This window comes from Microtus pennsylvanicus, chromosome 5, assembly GCF_037038515.1.
Source record: "Microtus pennsylvanicus isolate mMicPen1 chromosome 5, mMicPen1.hap1, whole genome shotgun sequence".
In the NCBI taxonomy this organism is placed as follows: Eukaryota; Metazoa; Chordata; class Mammalia; order Rodentia; family Cricetidae; genus Microtus; species Microtus pennsylvanicus.
In genome coordinates, this window is record NC_134583.1 from 94,479,639 (window position 1) to 94,498,548 (window position 18,910).

Genomic DNA, 18,910 nt, shown 5'->3' on the forward strand with positions numbered 1-18,910 from the left:
GACTGAGAGTTGCAGCCAGGCTGCAGCTGGGGAGAACTGCCCTTTCCTCTCTAAGATTCTTCTTTATTCGTATTTGCACGTCCCCCGCTGTGGGTAGAGGGCCTGATGCTGATCTGACCAGCGAGTTAAGGGGAGGAACCAGGGTGCCAGGATCCTGCCCCAGCTCAACATAGGTAGGCAAACTGCTCCAGGCAGGAACTTGGTCCGCGGGAGTCCTCAGGAACTGGGTCCTACAAGGACACCTGCTGCGAAGAAGATTATCACTGTTGCCAGGGATGTGAGTGAGTTCCAGGAAGGAGAGAGCCACAGCCCTTGCAGGTGGCAGGCGAAAGCTTTGAGAATCAGGAAGAAGCTACAGGTGCCTTCAGAGCAAATTCACTTATCATGAATCCGTTTCCCAAAGGAACCCGAGTGCCTGCTGATCGTTTCAGTCCTGATGACGAGCATTGTGTCCACTTCAGACACACAGGTCACAAACATGCTGCTAAGCATTTGCCATGTGTTAGTATCAACTGAGACATGATATAAATACAAAAATACATCACTGTATAGAAAGGAACTTGGTATGAAAACATGGGATATCCAAACACATGTAGTTACTACGTGTTGAAATCATAATGTTTTGCAACTGAGTTAAATAAATTATAGCACAGAAAGACTCAGAAGAATGAAAAGGACAGGGAGGAGGAAGCTTTTCCTCTTTGCTCCTACACTACTGTGCTGAGTTCCCTTCTTACTTTCATTCTTTTTAGTTTTTGAGAATTATGTAATTACACCATTTCTCTTTCTCTTCTGTCCTTCTAACATTTCCTATGTACCCCACCATGACCACCTTGTCCTCTTTCATACCAAAGTGTGTGTGTGTGTTCATGTGCTTGTGTGTGTGTGTGTGTAGAATTTGTTCAGTTCAAATCATGGTATGTCTGTTTTAAAGGTTGATCATTTTGCATTGGTGTCTCTTTCATATAGAACCATGTGATAGTGAGACGGTCCAACTAGCTGTTAACTGTCAAGTCCAGGTTGATAAAACACAAAATGAAGAATCCTGTGCAGGAAGGATTTAGGATGCACAGAGCAGTGGGTTCAGCGGGCAGCAGTGGCATCACTAAGTTCAAGAACATAAGGTCGGTGATGACCTGGGAGTCACTAGGAAACAGGTTCTATCAAAGTAGCCTCCTTCAGCATCAAAGCAAATGCCAGATCCTCCAACCGCTGCTGCTAGCGCTGCGGTTATGGAAGAAGCTGGCTGCTACACATGGACACTGAGGTAATTTATGCAGTGATTTCTGCACACTCACCCTTTCTGACTTAGCTTGCCTGGAAGTGGAGCAGAAGCGAGATGTCCTCCACTTTGTTTCTATCCTTCAGAGTAGTAAGTACAGAAGAACCCGATTTCTATTACTTGCAAATCAATTGCTTGAGAGTCAGCCTTTGGTTTCCAAAGCCCCGAATGCGATGGGAAGAATGCGGCAGAGAGTGGGTGACTTTCTTACCTGCCAATTATGGGATAGTAGATGCTGAGCTGAGAGAAATGAGCAGAAAACCTGGAGCATTCTACTGCCAGTAGAAGCTGGTGCCATAGATGATATAAAAGGAAGCGAATTCAGATGACCAAAGGACTTTGAAACCTTGTCAGAGTGTAAGACACTTTCGGCCAGTTATGAAGATGCAGCATCCCAAGCGTTTAGAACAGCAAATCAAGAGGTTTTGTAAGGTACGTTGTTCATGAGCTGAGCATTTTCAGTAAGGATTAAGATGTTTCCAATTTAAAAAGCCAATGAGGAAAAATCTTAATTATTGACTTAAATTCTAATATGTATTTTTCACTGGCGATTAATCTCAAGACCTTGTGTATGCTAGATAAATGGTTTACGCCTGAATCACATTCCCACCCCACTTGTTTTTGTGAAAGTTGTTCAGTTTGAGTTTATTTAATTTTTGGAGACATATCATGAAAGATAGCTTGGTAACATTGGTCAAGATCACACTTTTCCTTGCCTAGGATTACTTTGGTCTTTTAATTAAAAATTGACAACATATTCCTGCTTTTGTTCATGGCTTTTTCTCTTCAACACCTTTATTCTTTCACAAACATTGGGCACATTTTTGATGGAAGGATCTTTGTGGAAAATACAGAAAGCAAATTATGTGAATCTGTATATTATTTTTTCTGTAATCTATAACTGTAATCTAATTATATTATTCATATTCGAGAAAATTATCAACCTTCCCCAATTTTATTCAGAAAATTTCTTTCATCATAAGTTCCTCAAGTTTTGGGGAAGTTTTTGTGCAGAGATTTTTTTTCCTATTTTAGATGCCTGCCTCTTTCCATTTCCTGGCATATCTGTGTGTTTCAGTTGTTGCTATCTTCACGTTTGAGTCTTTGCTCCTTAAGTGTTGATATGATTAACACACAATCCCAATGAGCATTCTGAATGTTTCCAATGGAATGTAACTTTGTGGCTAGCTTTCCTCTTACAAATTCTTGGACAAAGTTATTAAATTGTGTTTATTTAATTCTGCAAATTTACCTTAAACAAGAACTATAAGATTCTAATCAAAATCAAACTCCAAGAAATCACTGGCCATCATGCATCCTGTACACTCCAGTTTTCTCTTTTACCAATAAAAAAAATGGGTTGGGTGAGAAGGGCTGTTCACCAAAATTTGCAAGATTTATTTGATGCTTTTGACATTTTTGCTTTGTGGAAAACAGTTTTCATTACTAAAAGTATCTCATTCTCTTATAATAAAGAAAATGATGTCTGTTAGGATCATGTAGATACCATTTCATTTCCTACAATTGGGGAATGCCTCTCAGCCCACCCCACTTTTAATTTCTGATTTGGGGGCAGAATTTCACGGTTGGCCTTTAGCATCCTCTGGAGCTCGGGCTGTCTTGGCACCTGTGATTCTCTCATTAGCCTCTGGAGTAGCCGATTACCAACCTGTGGTAACAAGTCCACTTGTCAATATCTTTTCCTTTTTAGCACTCCCTAGATCAGTTTGAAATATCTGAAATGAAATCTACTTGTTAGTTTTCTAATTACTGTGACTATCTTTTGTGTCTTCTTTCAACAAGTTAACTAACCTCTTATTTTTTTTCTATTTAATATTGTAAAGAATAGAATACGTAGACTATCAAAAGTCAGTAAAGGCATGAAGTCTATATTGACATTTATAAAAGTATCCAATCATATGCCAGCAGGAAGCATTCCATATTCCTTCATTGGAGAACATGAATACCCACTATATTAAGAAGTTTTATATAGAAGTGTGCATACTGCAGCAAACCAGCCATTTCAGAGGCAGCCTCAGGGTTATATACCCTTGAGTTGTTGTATCTATAAACAACATTGATCATATTAGAATGATTCTCTACATCTTCTGAAAGTGTTACTTCATCTAAATGGCTCTACCCCATTCTGCAAGTACAGTGTTCTCTAATTAGATGGGGCTTTCATTTAAGGGAAACATGCATCGATGTTTTTCATTATTGTTCAGATTTGAATCCCAAACTTCAAGGGCTACTTCATGCTTGTTGACATCATTTCTGCTGGGTATCTGTAGAAAAAAGGGAATTGTGAGAAAGTGTTGTTAGCTCGTTCTCTACTGCCAGCTGTACAGAAATTTCCAGCATGTAACCCAGCGCTGGCAGAGTGAAGAATCAATGCAATTGCTGGTGAGGAGCGTCTGCTCTCAACCTTCCCACATTATCAAGTTCAGTCCTTCTGACTTCTGGAGGTTCTTAGACACATCATAGCTGCCTGCCCTCAACAAAATATTCTCTCTGACCCATTGGTATGATTGTCAGATTGTTTCTGATCACACATCCATCTTTTTTCAAAGAAAGGGCAGGACTCCGAGTTGCACATATAAGAGGACTATATCCCATTTCAAGTGTCTATGACAGTGCACATCCTATCACCATTATATTATATTCTTTTGTAAGTCATCATTAAGATTTTTAAGTCATGCTATGTACACAGATTGGTAATTATTCAAAATCTGAATTCAAAATTTCTGTTATTCTTTAACACTTAGAGAAGAACTTATGACAATCACCATGGGAAATAGAATGAATATTATGGAAAGAATGATTGCAGAAATGAGAACTGAGTAAGAGGCCACACTGAAAGCCTTTGGATGTGAGTTTGGGTGGAAGTAAACATGGTTCGAGGCAGGAACTAGAAAAAGGGGCCCTTGAGACAGAAGGGACAGAGAAGATCTGCAAAAGCTTTGAGGAAATGGTTAAGGAGATTATCGGGAAACATCCATCAAAGAAGAAGGAGGAATTCTGGGAGTAGGATGGAGACCAGGTAAGATGGGTGGAGAGAGGAGTGGAGGGTAGGCAGAATAAACCAAAACTTCGTGACATGAAAGTATCATGAAGAAATTTGGTTTTCATAAAATAAATGAATAAATACAGCCTTTAGAGAGCTGAGTATGAAGTCCTTGGTAGAATGCTTACCCAGCATGCTTTGAATTTGGTTCCTGGCCCCCTTGTGCACCTGATGGAATGGTATATTCCTATAATCCCAGCACTTGGCAGAGGGAGGCAAGTGGGTCAGAACTTCAAGAACTTGTGAGAGGAGCAGGACTTCCAGGGTGGGAGAAATATTTTAGTCCATAAAGTGTTCTCTGCGTGAGCATCAACACCATAATTGGATAATTAGTAAACAGAAATATCCAGTTGATCCCTATGTTGCCTGTAATTCTACTACAGAGGAGGCCAAAGAGGACAATTCTAGGGCTTGCTGGACAGTCAGCCTGGCCAAATCAGTAATCTGCAGGTCCTGGGAGTGAAACTGTCTCAAAAACTAAGGCAAAGAATGAATGTATGAGAGGCCTGATGTTGGTTTACGGCTTTCGCACACTCACAATACATCTCGTTTGCCCACATAGACATATAGACATATATGCTCAATCATATACCTAGGCACAAACCAAAGATATACACGCATACCACACAGACACAGGTACTCTTGCACAAATGCAAAGACAAAGACAATTCAAAGTTAACCTTGGCTATATATATGTGTTTGTCTGTCTGTGTGTGTGTGTGTGTGTATGATAGATTTGGTAGATTGTGTATATATGATATATATGATTGTATATATATGATATATGTGTATATGATAGATAGATAGATAGATAGATAGATAGATAGATAGATAGATAGATAGATAGATAGATAGCCTGGAATACCTGAAATCTAGTCTCAAAATAAAGACTCATTCATAAAATGAATCAAGAGAATGTACAAATGTCTTCAGGCCACTTGGAATTTCTAGATATAACAGAGCATCAGTGGAAACATGGGAGTTTATTGTAGAAATGAAAATTTCATACCTGTGCCCAATTTTAATATGGAACTCTTAGGTAGGCTTATCTATGATGACATCATCATATTAAAGAGGGCACTTGAAAAGTCACCCATTTCAGATTGACAAAAACACTGACTGTTGGATCTTTTTCAGAGCATTGCTTGTGGGAGAATTCACAAATGGTTTGGCATCAGTGGTTAGTGAAGTTGGAAGATACATTATAATCTCTATCACTAACATGTTGAAATCAACTTGTGATTATGTGTATGTGTGTATGTAACACATGAAGGCTCCTTATCTATAAGCTGTAGTATTGCTACTGCCTGACAGGGCCAAGAACTATTTCCCCCACATTCCTATATTTTATGGGCTAACATTTGCCAATGAATAACATGTATGGGCATCTTGGAAGGTGGAAACCTAGTGGTGAGCATTCTTACTCCGAAAGTCATGGATGTTAGACAGAGCATTGCAATATCTTACTTCTAAGTAATGTAGTTGTGATCTCTCCATAAATGGCTAGTGTCATGGTAGGAAGTCAGAGCAACTCCTTAGACATCTCCACTTCTGTGAGGACTTTTCTCCCTCTTCCGCAGGTTTAGGCTGACACTCTCTAGCTAGAGTTTAGAAATATCTTCTATTTTTCTCCTCCTCAAAGAGCCCGTACTTCCTACACTATCTAGAGCAGCTCTATTACATCGCAACTCGCCCCAAACATCCTCGATTTCTTTAAAAATAACAACAACAACAAAAACCTGGTATTCAGTGAAGAATTCCAAACATCCCAGCTAAGATACCTAAGTTCAAATCAATCACACAAACCACAACCTGGAAGTTAATAATATGAGATTTGGGGAGGGGTTTGGAATAGTATGTCTCTTGTTTAGAATAGGAAATTCAAAATTGTGGGTACTTTGAAAGAAATTTTGGAAAACTTTTTCAAAGCTAAGTATTGTTTTAGAATTTAATCCATCAATCACATCTGTTAATTGGTATTTACTCAATAGTATTGATATATTTCATCAAAACCACAAAAACACAGAAGTCTTTAGCGTTTTCATTAATAATCACAGCACCTGAGAAAGCAACTGTGAGATTGTTAAAGGGTGAATACATGTGTAAAACTGTGATAAATGTATCCAGCGTTAACAAACAGCAAATAGAAATGAGATCGCAAAGCACAAGATACAGAAGAAACTTTAATGGCATCTGAGTCAGTTCCAACAGGTTGCATAGGATATGATCCTGTGTAATATGACATTCTGGAATAGATGAAATTGTGAGCACCATACATCTACGATTCACTTTGGTTCAGAGGGGAGAAATGAGACAAAGACACAAATCACAGGCTTTTAGGGCAGCCACACTTCTGTATGGCAGCCTAAGGACCAATATATGACTTTATACACTTGCTAAATCCAGTAGAAATTTACAGTTCACAGTGAACCTGAAGGTATGCATACTTGAAAATCATTTATGAAATCAGTACCTCAAACGAAAGACTGTATGTGTGCTCTGATAAGTTAATTTAGTAATGTTTAATTAATTGTGCTCTAAATATATGAAGAATATATATATTCCCTTGTTGGGAAGAGGGCCTGACTCAAGCATGCTTAAAGCCCTGATTCAAGCATGTTTAGTAAGAAATGGCATGTATAAGATTAAAAGCAGAAGATATTTGAGCTGTAAATGTGAGCCAGTCGTTAAGAGCACCGCCTGCTCTTACAAAGGACCTGGGTTCAATTCCCAGAACCTACATGACAGCTCACAACTGTCTGTAACTCCAGTGCTAGAAGATATGATACCCTGTTTTGGCTTTTATGAACACCAGGTCACATGTGGTATATAGACATATGTTCAGACAAAATACCATATGCATAAAAACAAATAAAATTGAGAAGAAAAGCCAAACAAACAAGCAAAAACAGCCTGAACACATTCTCTCATTAATATGTTATTTCTCATTCACATACAAATTAACACACATGTGTATTAACTACTGTTTTGTGTCCATGTATCAGCAGCATTCCCTTGTGCTCATTGACATAGGAAAGATTTCCTGAACAGGACATTGATAACACAGGCACTAAGAAAAATAATTAATAAATGGAACCTTATTAAAATTAAAAGCTTCTATATGGCAAAAAACACCATCATTTAGACAAAGTTGTTGTAAGAGAACGTTTATTAGTTCCCAGCTGCTAGCCCCCAAAATAACCACACAGAAGCTGTATTAATTAAATCACTGATTGTCCCATTAGCTCTAGCTTTCTATTAGCTAACTCATACATCTTAATTTAACCTATTTCTATTAATCTGTGTACCGCCATGTGGCTGTGGCTTACAGGCAAGTTTCCTATGCATGTCTGTTCCCAGCGGCAGGTTCATGGTGTCTCCTTGACTCCACCTTCTTTCTCCCAGCATTCAGTTTAGTTTACCCTGACTCCCTCTATTCTGCCCTGCCAGGCCCAAGACAAATTCTTTATTACCCGATCATATTCACAGCATACAGTGGGGAATTCCACATCACAAAGTGGCAGACTACAGAATGGGAAACGATTTTACCAACTGTATCCAATAGAGTGGTAAATACACACACACACACACATGCACACACATATTAAAAATTAAGGGGCATTTTTATGTTCATCAAGAAAGCAGATGACTCATTTAAATGGAGTACAAATCTAAATGGAGCATTCTGAAAAGTAGACATACAATTGGCCAACAGTCTTCAAGGAAATGCAAATCAAAATTCTTTGAGATATCATCTTACACCAGTCAGAATGGCTAAGATCGATAAAATAAGAGATAGCTCATACTGAAGGCTTGATATAAGGGAAGCATTCATACACTGCTGTTGGGAGTGCAAACTTGTACAGGCACTAAGGAAAAACAGTGTGAGGATCTTCAGGAAGCTGGGAATAGGTCTACCTCAGGATCTGGCTATACCACTCCTGGGAATATACCTAGAGGATTCTGATTCCTACTACAGAGACACTGATCAACAATGTTCAGCTGGAAACAGCCTAGATGTCCATCAGCAGTTATGTGGAAGAAGAAAATGGAATATTACTAAGTAGTTAAAAAGACCCTCAAATGGGGTACAGATGACATTGTTCTGGGCGATCAGAAATCAGAGTGTCATATCCACATTTTGTTCAATTTTCTGGAGTTGTGGTCTTTCAGAATAAAAAAAATTAAGCTATCTATCATAACATTAAAGCAAGAATCAAACTACTATCATGCTTGATGTTAACAAAAAAACAAAGAAAAGGGCCCTCAATTGAAAAAATTTGCAGGGAAGTGAACAGAGCTAGAACAAAATCATCCTCAGATAGGTAAATCTGACCCAGACTGACAAATATGGTATGTTATTTGCTTATAGGTTGGTGTTAGCAGTTGTATATTTTTTACATTATTTCTTTGCATGTGAATGTATGTGTTTCTGTGTCTCTGTTTCTTTTCCTTTGCTCTCTTTTCTGTTTCTTGGTTCTGATCCTGTTTTTTTTTGTTGTTGTTGTTGTTTCATTTATCTTTGTAGATGCCTGCTTGTTTTCTTCTTTTTTTTTCTTTTAAACACTGCCTGGCCCATTATCTGTAGCCCCTTATTGGCTAATTCTCACATCTTGCTTTAACCCATATTTAGTAATTTGTTTAGCACCACAAGGTCGTGGCTTACCAGGAAAGATTCAGCATGTCTGACCTGGCAGCTGGTTCCATGGCATCTGACTCACTTCCTTTCTTCCCAGCATTCTGTTCTGTCTACTCCACACACCTATGTTCTGACCTATCAGGCCAAGCAGTTTCTTTATTAATTAACCAATGAAAGCAAGAGATAAAGAGATGACCCTCCTCCATCATTCTTGCCTAGTTTTGCTTGTACAAAGGAATTAATATCCTAAATTGGCCTGTCTTTTCTAACTGCTTCTTTTGAAATAACTTTATGTTGCCAGGATTATGAAACTAGTACAGGAGTTCTTTATGGTCAGTATGTCATCTCCCCATATTAAAATTTACATGGTAAACAGTTTACAGAAGACATTAATCATTACATAATTTAAAATACAATGATTAATTTTAACCTTTTTAGTGGAATTCTTTTTTTTTTTTTCGAGACAGGGTTTCTCTGTGGCTTAGGAGCCTGTCCTAGAACTAGCTCAGTAGACCAGGCTGGTCTCGATCTCACAGCGATCCGCCAACCTCTGCCTCCCAAGTGCTGGAATTAAAGGCATGTGCCACCACCGCCCGGCTGGAATTCTTTTATTTTTAATTGTTATTTTTACTTAAAAATTTCCACCTCCTCTCCTTCCCCATTTCCCTCCCGCTCCCCACATTTCCCTCCCCCTCCCTCCCAGTTCAAAGAGCAGTCAGGGTTCCCTGCCCTGTGGGAAGACCAAGGACCTCCTATCTCCATCCAGGTCTAGGAAGGTGAGCATCCAAACAGACTAGCCTCCCAAAGCCAGTACATAAAGTAGGATCAAAACCCAGTGCCATTGTCCTTGGCTTCTCAGTCAGCCCTCCTTGTCTGACACGTGCAGGGAGTCCGGATTGATCACAGGTTCCCTCAGTCCCAGTCCAGATTGCTTTGTTGAGCACCCATTAGATTAGCTCCACCAGGGAGCACTGGACTGAGCTCTCAAGGTCCAAATGAGGAGGGAGAACATGAGCAAGGAAGTCAGGACCGCGAGGGGTGCGCCCACCCACTGAGACAATGGGGCTGATCTAATGGGAGCTCACCAATGCTTGTTTTCTTATCGGAGAAAGAAAAATATAGTGTGGATTTGGGTGGGTGGGAAGATGGCGATTATCCGGGAGGGGTTGAGGGAGGAGAAACTGTGATCAGAATACATTGAAAAATTATTTACAATCAAAAATGCATGGTATATATAGGACATAGACTAAAACATCAATTGTTCATGAAAGAAAAATTGCCATCTAAAAGTCCAAAAAATATATTATCATGCCTACACAAAAACAAAGCAGAGGCAACTGCTTTAACAATAGGTAAAGAAGGATGCTTTAAAAAATATCCCACACTGGCTCAAAATTCAGAAATAGATGCTTATCTATTTAGGGGTAGATTCACAAATTAGAATTCTCTGCTTCAAAGGAGAACAGCAACCAAACCCCACAGCCAGAAAAAGGGAGCAGAAGCATCCTCTACATTGGCTTCTATAGGACAGTAGGCAACGCCCCAGTGGGCAGGTAACCACTGGCCGTAGGACTTCCTACACCAAATAGGAAATGGAATTCTCAGACTCAGCATTTCTACATCCCGTTGAATACACAGATTTCACTGTACCATTTTTCATGTTTTTGCTTAATATCATCAAGGATGTGTTTCATTGAAGATCCCAACTCGACGATACTGGAAACCCCACTTTCATACTCACAAATGAAGCCAGCAGTGTGCATGGCTATCAGTGACCCTTTAGAATCAAATACAGGAGATCCCGAAGACCCACAATAAAAAGTGTTATCCCAGGCAACCACACCAGGTTCATGGACTTTTTCCTGGAAACTTCTTTGGGTGTACATATAGATATACTGCATAGGATCCCTGCTACCATCTGCTTCTCTTCCACGAATATCCTCACATTCCCTTCTTTGCTTGTTTTCATTAATCACAGTACAACCATCAACAACCTTGTATTTTCCATCTGGATGACCAATCATAAACAGAAATCCACTAAGTGATTCAGAAGGTGTTCCATTACCGAGTCCTGTAGGGATGTGCTGTCCTCTTTCCTTCAGTTTCAGGACAGCATAGTCAAGAGTGACATCAGACACCTCAAACCAAGGTTCAACAAAATGATAGCTGTCTTCTTTGACAGGGAACACTTGAAAATCAAACGTCACTCTTATACACTGCCCAATTATATCTGCCCACTTACTTGGCTCTATGCCTTCCCCTACTACGTCATCTATTACATGCCGGCAAGTGAAAATGTACAGCCCTTTAAAAAGGAAGCAAGTAGCACTACCCCTGTTTCCATTGTTGTTCCAAACTATGAACCCAACTGAGTCACTGAGCTGGGAAAGAAGTTTGAGGACTTTACCTGGGATGGAGCTTTGGGTCAGCTTCCTGAAGTTTTCTCTATGTGCTTTGAGTAAGGAAGTGTTCTCTCTTTTCTCACTCTCTTCCTTGATGTATGTTCTTAGTTCTTCCCGTTGTCTTTTTAATGTGGGGTACAAATTCACAATGTATTCTTTTAATATAGTGAAGTTTCTGTCCTCTAAGTCAGATTTCTTAGTTGCCACTGCCTTCCAAGGGCTCTTCTTTCTCTCAACATCAATCTGAAAGAGCTTACCCTCTAACACATCTACTGGCTGGCTGTTTGCTACGATGGTGTCATTGGTAATAAGTTTCCAATGGTCACTCTCTACAAAAGAGAGAAACCTGCCATCCTTCTGCAGAGTGGACTTGATGGTCTCTCCCTTGAAGCCATAGACACAGAGTTTGGTGCCCTCCTCGTGAAGTTCCCTGCACCTCAAAATTCTTTGCTCCCCATTCCCGACCGCATGAATGTAAAATACAACACACTCAGCAGATGACTGGTCAAAGCGGCCACACACTTCATTGTCTTCTTTCTCCTCACTTTCAGTTTTGGAAAATGTAATGACCACATGGCTGCCTTGTGGAAAACAACGGAGGGGCATACCGAGGTTTATGTACCCTTCTGTTCCTTCTTTGACACACCAGCATTTCTTTGCCTGGCTGTTTTTCTATTTCTCTTTTGACAAGGTCAAGGGTGTTCAGGGCCTCATATAAGCTACTTGACCCCTTATCTGCTACCTTACAGACTGCATGGTTTACACCAAAGGTGATGGTAATTGTTGTATTTTGAAAAGAGTTCTGAATTCGTGGAGCTTTTTGATTGCAGTGTGATCTTTGGTCCTGGTTTTTGATCACCTCCTTTGGTCTTTTTCTACATTCCATTTTCCTTTGAGAAATTATGGGATCATTCTGCTCCTTGGGGACCTAAAGAGAAATGACAGACACTTTAGAAAACTGTGACTACATTGTTATTCCTGTGATATTTTTGTACAGTATGTGCCATATTTTCTCAATAAGCAGGCAGAAAGAGCAGAACTCACCTAGATGTCTCAAAATCTACCGGTTCCAATAGAAAGCATTTTATTTATAATTTGTTTATTATTTTAAACAATAGATTAAAATTTTTAGACATGAAAATTGTTTAGAACTCTTTTGTAATTTCTTTGTACGTGCATGCACAGAACTGAGAGGAGAGTCTTACTGAATAACCATGGCTACGGTGGACCTAGATCTGGAGCCCAGGTTGGTCTCAAATTCACAATAGAAAGAACTGAGATACACTTTTGACTATTCACCAGAGACTCCTAAAAGCACCAAGAGTGTCTGGGAGAGTGCAGGCCTGAAGCATGCTGGCCACTCATGTGGAGGGCAAAGGACAGTAGTGAGGAGCCAGTTCTCGTCACACATTCCAGGCATCTAAAACAGGTGCTTAGGTCTGTACTTCAGGTGCTCTCATTCCTTCAGCCATGGCAGAGACCATAGATGTTTTATCCAAGAGTTCTGTTTTGAGTGTTGAGACACTGTAGCCCAGACTGCCCTCAGCGTATGGTCCCCTTCCTTCTCTATTCAGAGTTCTGAGATTACAGGCATGTGCCATCATGCCTGGCCTGATACTTAAGAAAGAAAACATCAGATTGTGTATGTGGTTATTAGCTTGTTTATAACCACAAAGCTATGGGTGGGGGGCGGCAGAAACAGATTTAACCTTTTCATGGATATCTAGGTGTTTGGATCTTCTAGTTTCCTAGAACATGGAATAATGAAAGTGAGCTGATGCCTTTGAAGGAGCATCTCAAATGTCTGGCCCTTCTCACCCTTCTTGACCAGTTCAGAGAGCCCTGTACAGCCACGATACTCAGTCTGGAGAGCACCTCAGGGAGCCTACACATGAAGCAGAGATTCTGGAAGCAAATCCTTCTCACAAGCCTATCAGGGTTATAGTAAGCATGAACGACACAGTCATTTCAGAAACTACAAAATACTATACAGGTAAACATTCTTAGGTTTAAGTCACACTCAGAAAGATGCTTCCACGCCAGGGAACAACACCCATTTGCGTTTCCCCAGTTTAATCTTACACATTGTATTTTATCTTTTTTCCTCCCTTATTCCTCCAGGTAGTATTATTTTTCAGTTAAGGGTATTTTGATACGGACTTCTTTTGTTTTATAATTCCCTTCCCCAGTGCCATTCGCCAAGCTAGAAAGAAGCAAATGGACAGGAAACAGAGTGTGTAATACTCCCAATTCACAGTCAGATAGTTTCATGGCAGTTAGAACCTTGTGATTGAGGATCAAGGATTGCTAAGTCTGCTAGGGATGTGCAGACATACCTGAGAAAAGTAGCGCAGGATTTCCATGCTTTTTCTTTGCATGAATAGGATGTTCTGTGAGGTATGCCTCTAACACCCGATGGACTAGACCTGAAACAGATAACTCAGATGAATTGCTAATTTCAAAATGGTTTCAAGCCTTATCAGTATCGTCATAGGTGATGTATAGAGGGGAACATTTTCTGATGTCCCACATCACACCTTCCCCCTCTGTTCAGTCTTGCTTCTCACAGGGTGATCACTTCGTAGCCAAGAGTTTATCCACCCAGCAGAGTCACCCCAGAAATCAAATCAAGGTACCGTGTGTCAGGAACCAGAGCAGACACAGCATCACCTACGTCTAACTGCTAACCCCCACCGCTGCCATGGACAGCAGGTTCTAGCTAGAATTTGGGGGAGTGGGTATGTCTTTGGCAAGGACGGTAATGTGCTCACTGCTTGAAGCAAAGAGACAAACCAAGAGTAGATATTAATTCCAACAGAGGATTGCAATCGGGGAACTCAAAAGAGTGTTTTAATTCACACTGATGCTAAAATCTGGTCTTCACTTAGAGTGGATATGGGAGGATGGTTAAAATACAGGGGGACAGGTGGGAAGAAAATGGGTAGGTAGTACCCTGAGAACAAAAGAAATTTAGAAGGACAGATGGAAAAGAAATCTTGAAAGTGATCCAAGATGATACTCAGGACACATAATTTCTACTTTAGAGTTTTCTTGTTTGCTTTAATGGTGGGGCTGTTGTTTGTTTGTGATTTTGTTTTTTGGAGTATGTTTACAGGTGCATGTGTGTGTGTGCATGTATGTTTGTGTGTGAGAGTGAGGAAGTATCTACCTTTCCATGTGCTGTCTCTAAAAAGCAAAGGAATGTTTTAACAAAATAACTCTTTCAAGCACGAGAAATTGGTATTGTCGGCCTTATTTCACCCACAAAAACCATGAAATTCCAAAGGAGTTAAACTTTCTCTCAGGACAGAAACTCGAAAGAATACACTTTGGAGAGCTTTACTGTGAATGTTTCCTAACATAAACAAAAAGAGCAGAAAGAGCAAGAGACAGAGAAAACAAAGAGACAGAAGAAAAAACAGTCACAGTGAATTTTCAGCTATCACACCCATCATTAATAATTGTTCTTTTTTCCTTCTTCTTCGGAAAATGTCTCCTGTAGCTAAGGCTGGCCTTGAAAACTGAACTTCTCATTTTGTCTCCTCCAAGTGCTAGCATCTCAGGTATGTGCTGCCATGTCAGGTGTGTGTGATGCTTAGACTCCAACCCTAGGCTTCATGCAAGCTGGACAAGAAGTCTACCAATGGAACGACCTCCAAGCCCCACACTGCCTTTTAATTGTATTAGATTACACTTAGAAGCACTGTGACATTTTAACCCTGTATCACTTTCCATCCTTAAAAGTTCAGGAATATTTCCTCAGAATAACAATGCCAGTTTATTCACATTAAATATAAACACAGTTATGGTACACATATCACCTTTCCAATTATTTGGTTTTGTTTTTGATGTTTTGTTTTGTTTTGTTTTTCGAGACAGGGTTTCTCTGGCCTCAAATTTTGTAAGACAAGGGTTCCTGTGCTGTCTGGGATGGCCTCGGATAATTTTTTTAAAAACGAACATCCAAATGTTTCAAAATCTGATAATATAAGAATTTATTAAAAGGTACCATTACCTATAAAATAAAATGAAGAATTTTTGAAAAGCAGTGAAACACACTGAAAATCTAACCCAATAATGCTTTTCTCACCTTTGCAGACTGTACCTGTACAGAAGGCAAAAGAAACAGAGAAACACAAGGTTCTAGCTGGAGGTTGATAATGTCCAACGTGGCCTCCAGAAACCTGTTGATAAAACCAAGCTAAACTTACCGCTATTGAGGCAATAGTTACTTAACAAATGTTTGTTCATGCTGAAGGAGAAGAGCATGGTTGAGGAAAGACAAATAGATCTGGTATTCGAAACTCTGGTCTAACTCGGGCTATAATGTGGAGGTAAGGGTATTTGTAACAGATCAGGATTGGTTGAGTACACCAAACCCAGGTATTTGGGACCAGGGCTACAAATAAATACCTTTGATATTTTCTTTGAGAAAGCTACTGAAATAAAAGAACATCCCTGCCTTGGTGCATTTATGATGATCGAAACGGGTAACATAGCTAACTCAGAGTCAGGCTAGCTGGGGCATAGGAAGCCAGCACACGTGGCTCCAGCACCCGAGCATGCTGACAGTCTGAGTGAGGAAGTCAGTCTCTGTCGCTGCTCCCCACAGTTTTATGCTGGAGAGAAGCACAGACAGGAAACCACATTCAGGTCTGTTTGCAGCACACAATGAGACACGGGTTAGTTCATTTAAGGAGGCATTTTCAGAAAAAGAGCAGTGGCTACTACAGACACTAGTTTTTTAAACTAGAGGTATTCTTCCTTGAGCACTGAAAAACAAAAACAGAAACGTTAAATTCTTTCTTTTTGTTCTTTTACTCTCCCAACAACTGCAGACACCACCCAAATGGAACCGAGCTCACTCTCCTCCCAACCCTTTCTCATCTAAAAATGCTTGCGGTTTTTTTGCATCAATCCACTGCCTGCAAGTCCTACCAGGCTTCGGGTCAAACCGGAAGTGAGGGGTAAGCCGTCACAAGAGCTGATCTCCTTACAAACTCACCTACCACTCGCTCTTCTGTCGCGGCAGAATATTTTTTGCCAGTCACGGAAATGGCTCTCTGCCAGAACAAAAGTGCGCCTAAATAACTTCTCTGACCCAAGGGTCTTGGATTGGTCTTTTACAGAGTTAGCAGCTTGTGACGCAAACACAGCCTCCCCGGAGCCAATCACCAGCCAGTCTGAAAGCATTGGCGTCAGTTCTACTTGTCAAGTTTCTTTTGGCGGCGGAGGGTTGGGGTTTAGAATTGTCTCAAACTGGGACAGGACTCTAACAGATCTGACTGGGCAGGGCTTGAAAGCGCGGGAAAAGACCTGAGCTGGGCCCTCGGAACCGCCTACTTCGGGGTGGAGGTTGGAAGCTGAGCCCTGACTCACCATTAGGGCTAGGGCAGAGAAGCACAGACTCTGGGTTCTTCATTGCCATTTGCTACCGCGGAGGCAGGGGCTCCACTGAGGCTCACCGAAGGCGTGGGGGAGATGAGAGTTAGGAAAACTCGGGTGGTTTCCTAGGAGGCAACAACTCCAACAAGGGCAAGGTACGACCAAATGCCCTTGTCACGAATCGTAGAATTTTCAAAACGTACATCAGTTTTTTAAGCTCTTTCTTGTAGTTGTTCCAAAGAGTATAGTAATTTTTTGTCTTTTTTTGTCTCTAAATATGTGTGTTTATTAATATGATTTTTCAGATTGCTTAATCAGGTTATTGAACTCTCTTTTGAATCATAAAAATAGGTATTAAAATTTCAACAAAACCATAAACTCTTTGGAGAATGAGTCTTTTTTTTTATTGGAGAGGGTGGGGGAGGAAAATGGGAGGTGGTAAGGAGGCGCGAATTTCTAATAATAAAAAAATTTAAAAAAGAGTATAATAATTTTTAAAATTAAACGCTTCTTTAATATAGATGAAATTGTGTAACAACTGCATTTCCCATATCCATCTACCAAAAAACAGGAAGAATAATAGTGTTCGAGAATGTTTCAGTGCATCTAATATTCCCAAAATGCAAGAAGGCAGTGTCTGAGCAAGAAGAACTATGTGACTCAGAACACAGGATGACCGAGTCTACTGTGGTTATCAGTGTCAAAGTATTTATAGACACACCTCAAGAAAATACTGTGTCAAATTCTTACCAGAAATTATCTCTGATTGCTAACTTCCACAGCTGCCATGGCAAGCAGGTCCTAGGTAGGTTTTGCCTTAAGAGAAAGGATTTCTGGCTAAGGAGCTGATGTGCCCAAGCCCACAGCTTGGAACAGAGATGGAATTCAAATGCAAACATCCGTTCCTTGTAAAGGAACTTGTAGTTGAGAAATTCCAAACATTTTCTACTCAATTTGATGCAAAAATCTGGACCTCCTTTAAGATGAAGGAGAAGGATGGTAAACACCAGGGAAAAAGTAGAAAAGGAGTTAGGTAAGACGTGCAAGAAGATTTGTAAAAAGCTATCAGAAAGAACTCGAGAAAGTTTATCTAAAATAATTGTTAGGAACCTGCGTTACTATCTGAGTTTTGTTTGAAGAAATATTTTCTTTGTATCTTTCAAACAAATGAACAATTTAGACAAAATATTCAAAGTTTTAACAATGCTGAATACCACTAGAAAACAAAGACCGCTGAGAGAGGAGGAGCAACTGTGTTCAATACCTCACCCTCTCAACAAGGCCTGGGATAGGACATCAGTTACAGAATTGTCATGGAGGTGAAGGCTCTGCATATATGAGCTAGATATTTCACAAGTCTGAAAAACCCACAGACCACAGACATGTTTTGAGTGGATTTTTGTTCCACTTGTGCTGGAGGGTACCAGGTGGTGCTCTATTCTACAGCCAAGGAATCCTATGCAGACTTCGCATCCTGCCAAGAACTGAGGGAAACAATTCATCTAAAAGGGGGAGTCTTTCAAATGGAAGCTGTTCTGTTTGCTCACCAGGCCGCAGGTCTTTATACTCTGCTCTGGGTGTAATAGGAACAAACAAAGCAAAATGAAACAACCCTGAAACAGGCTGTAGTATGCACCAGGGAGGGAGCAGGGACACCTTTGATTTCACGTCTCTTATGTAGAGCAGAACTTGTTGTCAAAACTTGCTTTGGAAAACAGACAGGAGTGTGACTTGTGCCAGTCAAATCGGTATAACAACGTTCAATTTGGTATTTCTTAGACCAAAACCCCACACGTGGAATCTCCGTGGGTCGTGAGTGGTCCATCTCTTGTCCACTGAAGTTACTCTGGTGACCCATAGCAGGACCCTGAATCACACGGAGGATTTCAACCCTCAGAAGAAGCAGGACTAAACTGGCTAGGTTTCCTCTCAGAAAGCTCCTGATTGCTCCACAGTAGAGTTTGAGGCCAGGTGCAGATTGCACAGGGCAGGGCTTGAGAAGTCCCAAAGGAGGAGCCAGCACTCTGGAGGAGGGCACCTGTCACAGTTCTTGAAGGGAGCGCTGTACATTTGCTCAAAGGAAATCCTAAACTCTTGGCTGGGGAAAAAATGAGACACCAGGTTCTGCAGCTTGTGGA

The 18,910-nt window shown here is 40.5% G+C and overlaps 2 protein-coding genes across 4 annotated transcripts in view; one reads left to right on the forward strand and one right to left on the reverse strand.

Moving 5' to 3' along the window:
* Positions 1-18,910, forward strand: part of LOC142850272 (serine protease FAM111A-like) — a 178,893-nt gene that overhangs the window by 63,727 nt on the left and 96,256 nt on the right. The window lies entirely within an intron of this gene.
* Positions 8,411-16,508, reverse strand: LOC142850280 (serine protease FAM111A-like). Of its 3 annotated transcripts, none has more exons than XM_075973618.1 (4): positions 16,393-16,508; positions 15,493-15,571; positions 13,724-13,813; positions 8,411-12,315 (listed from the first exon to the last, which is right to left on the reverse strand). In XM_075973618.1, exon 4 carries the CDS (start codon positions 11,991-11,993, stop codon positions 10,602-10,604), a length of 1,392 nt encoding a protein of 463 aa, XP_075829733.1. In that variant the 5' UTR covers positions 11,994-12,315; positions 13,724-13,813; positions 15,493-15,571; positions 16,393-16,508; the 3' UTR covers positions 8,411-10,601. The 3 variants fall into 3 exon arrangements, with proteins under 3 accessions (XP_075829733.1, XP_075829732.1, XP_075829735.1); XM_075973617.1 differs by having other exon boundaries at positions 15,478-15,571; XM_075973620.1 differs by lacking the exon at positions 15,493-15,571 and having other exon boundaries at positions 9,677-12,315; positions 16,393-16,477.

What these genes read in the sequence shown, in the direction of transcription:
- LOC142850280 (XM_075973618.1), bottom strand. Translation starts at nt 11,993, where the DNA reads ATGCCCCTCCGTTGTTTTCCACAAGGCAGCCATGTGGTCATTACATTT.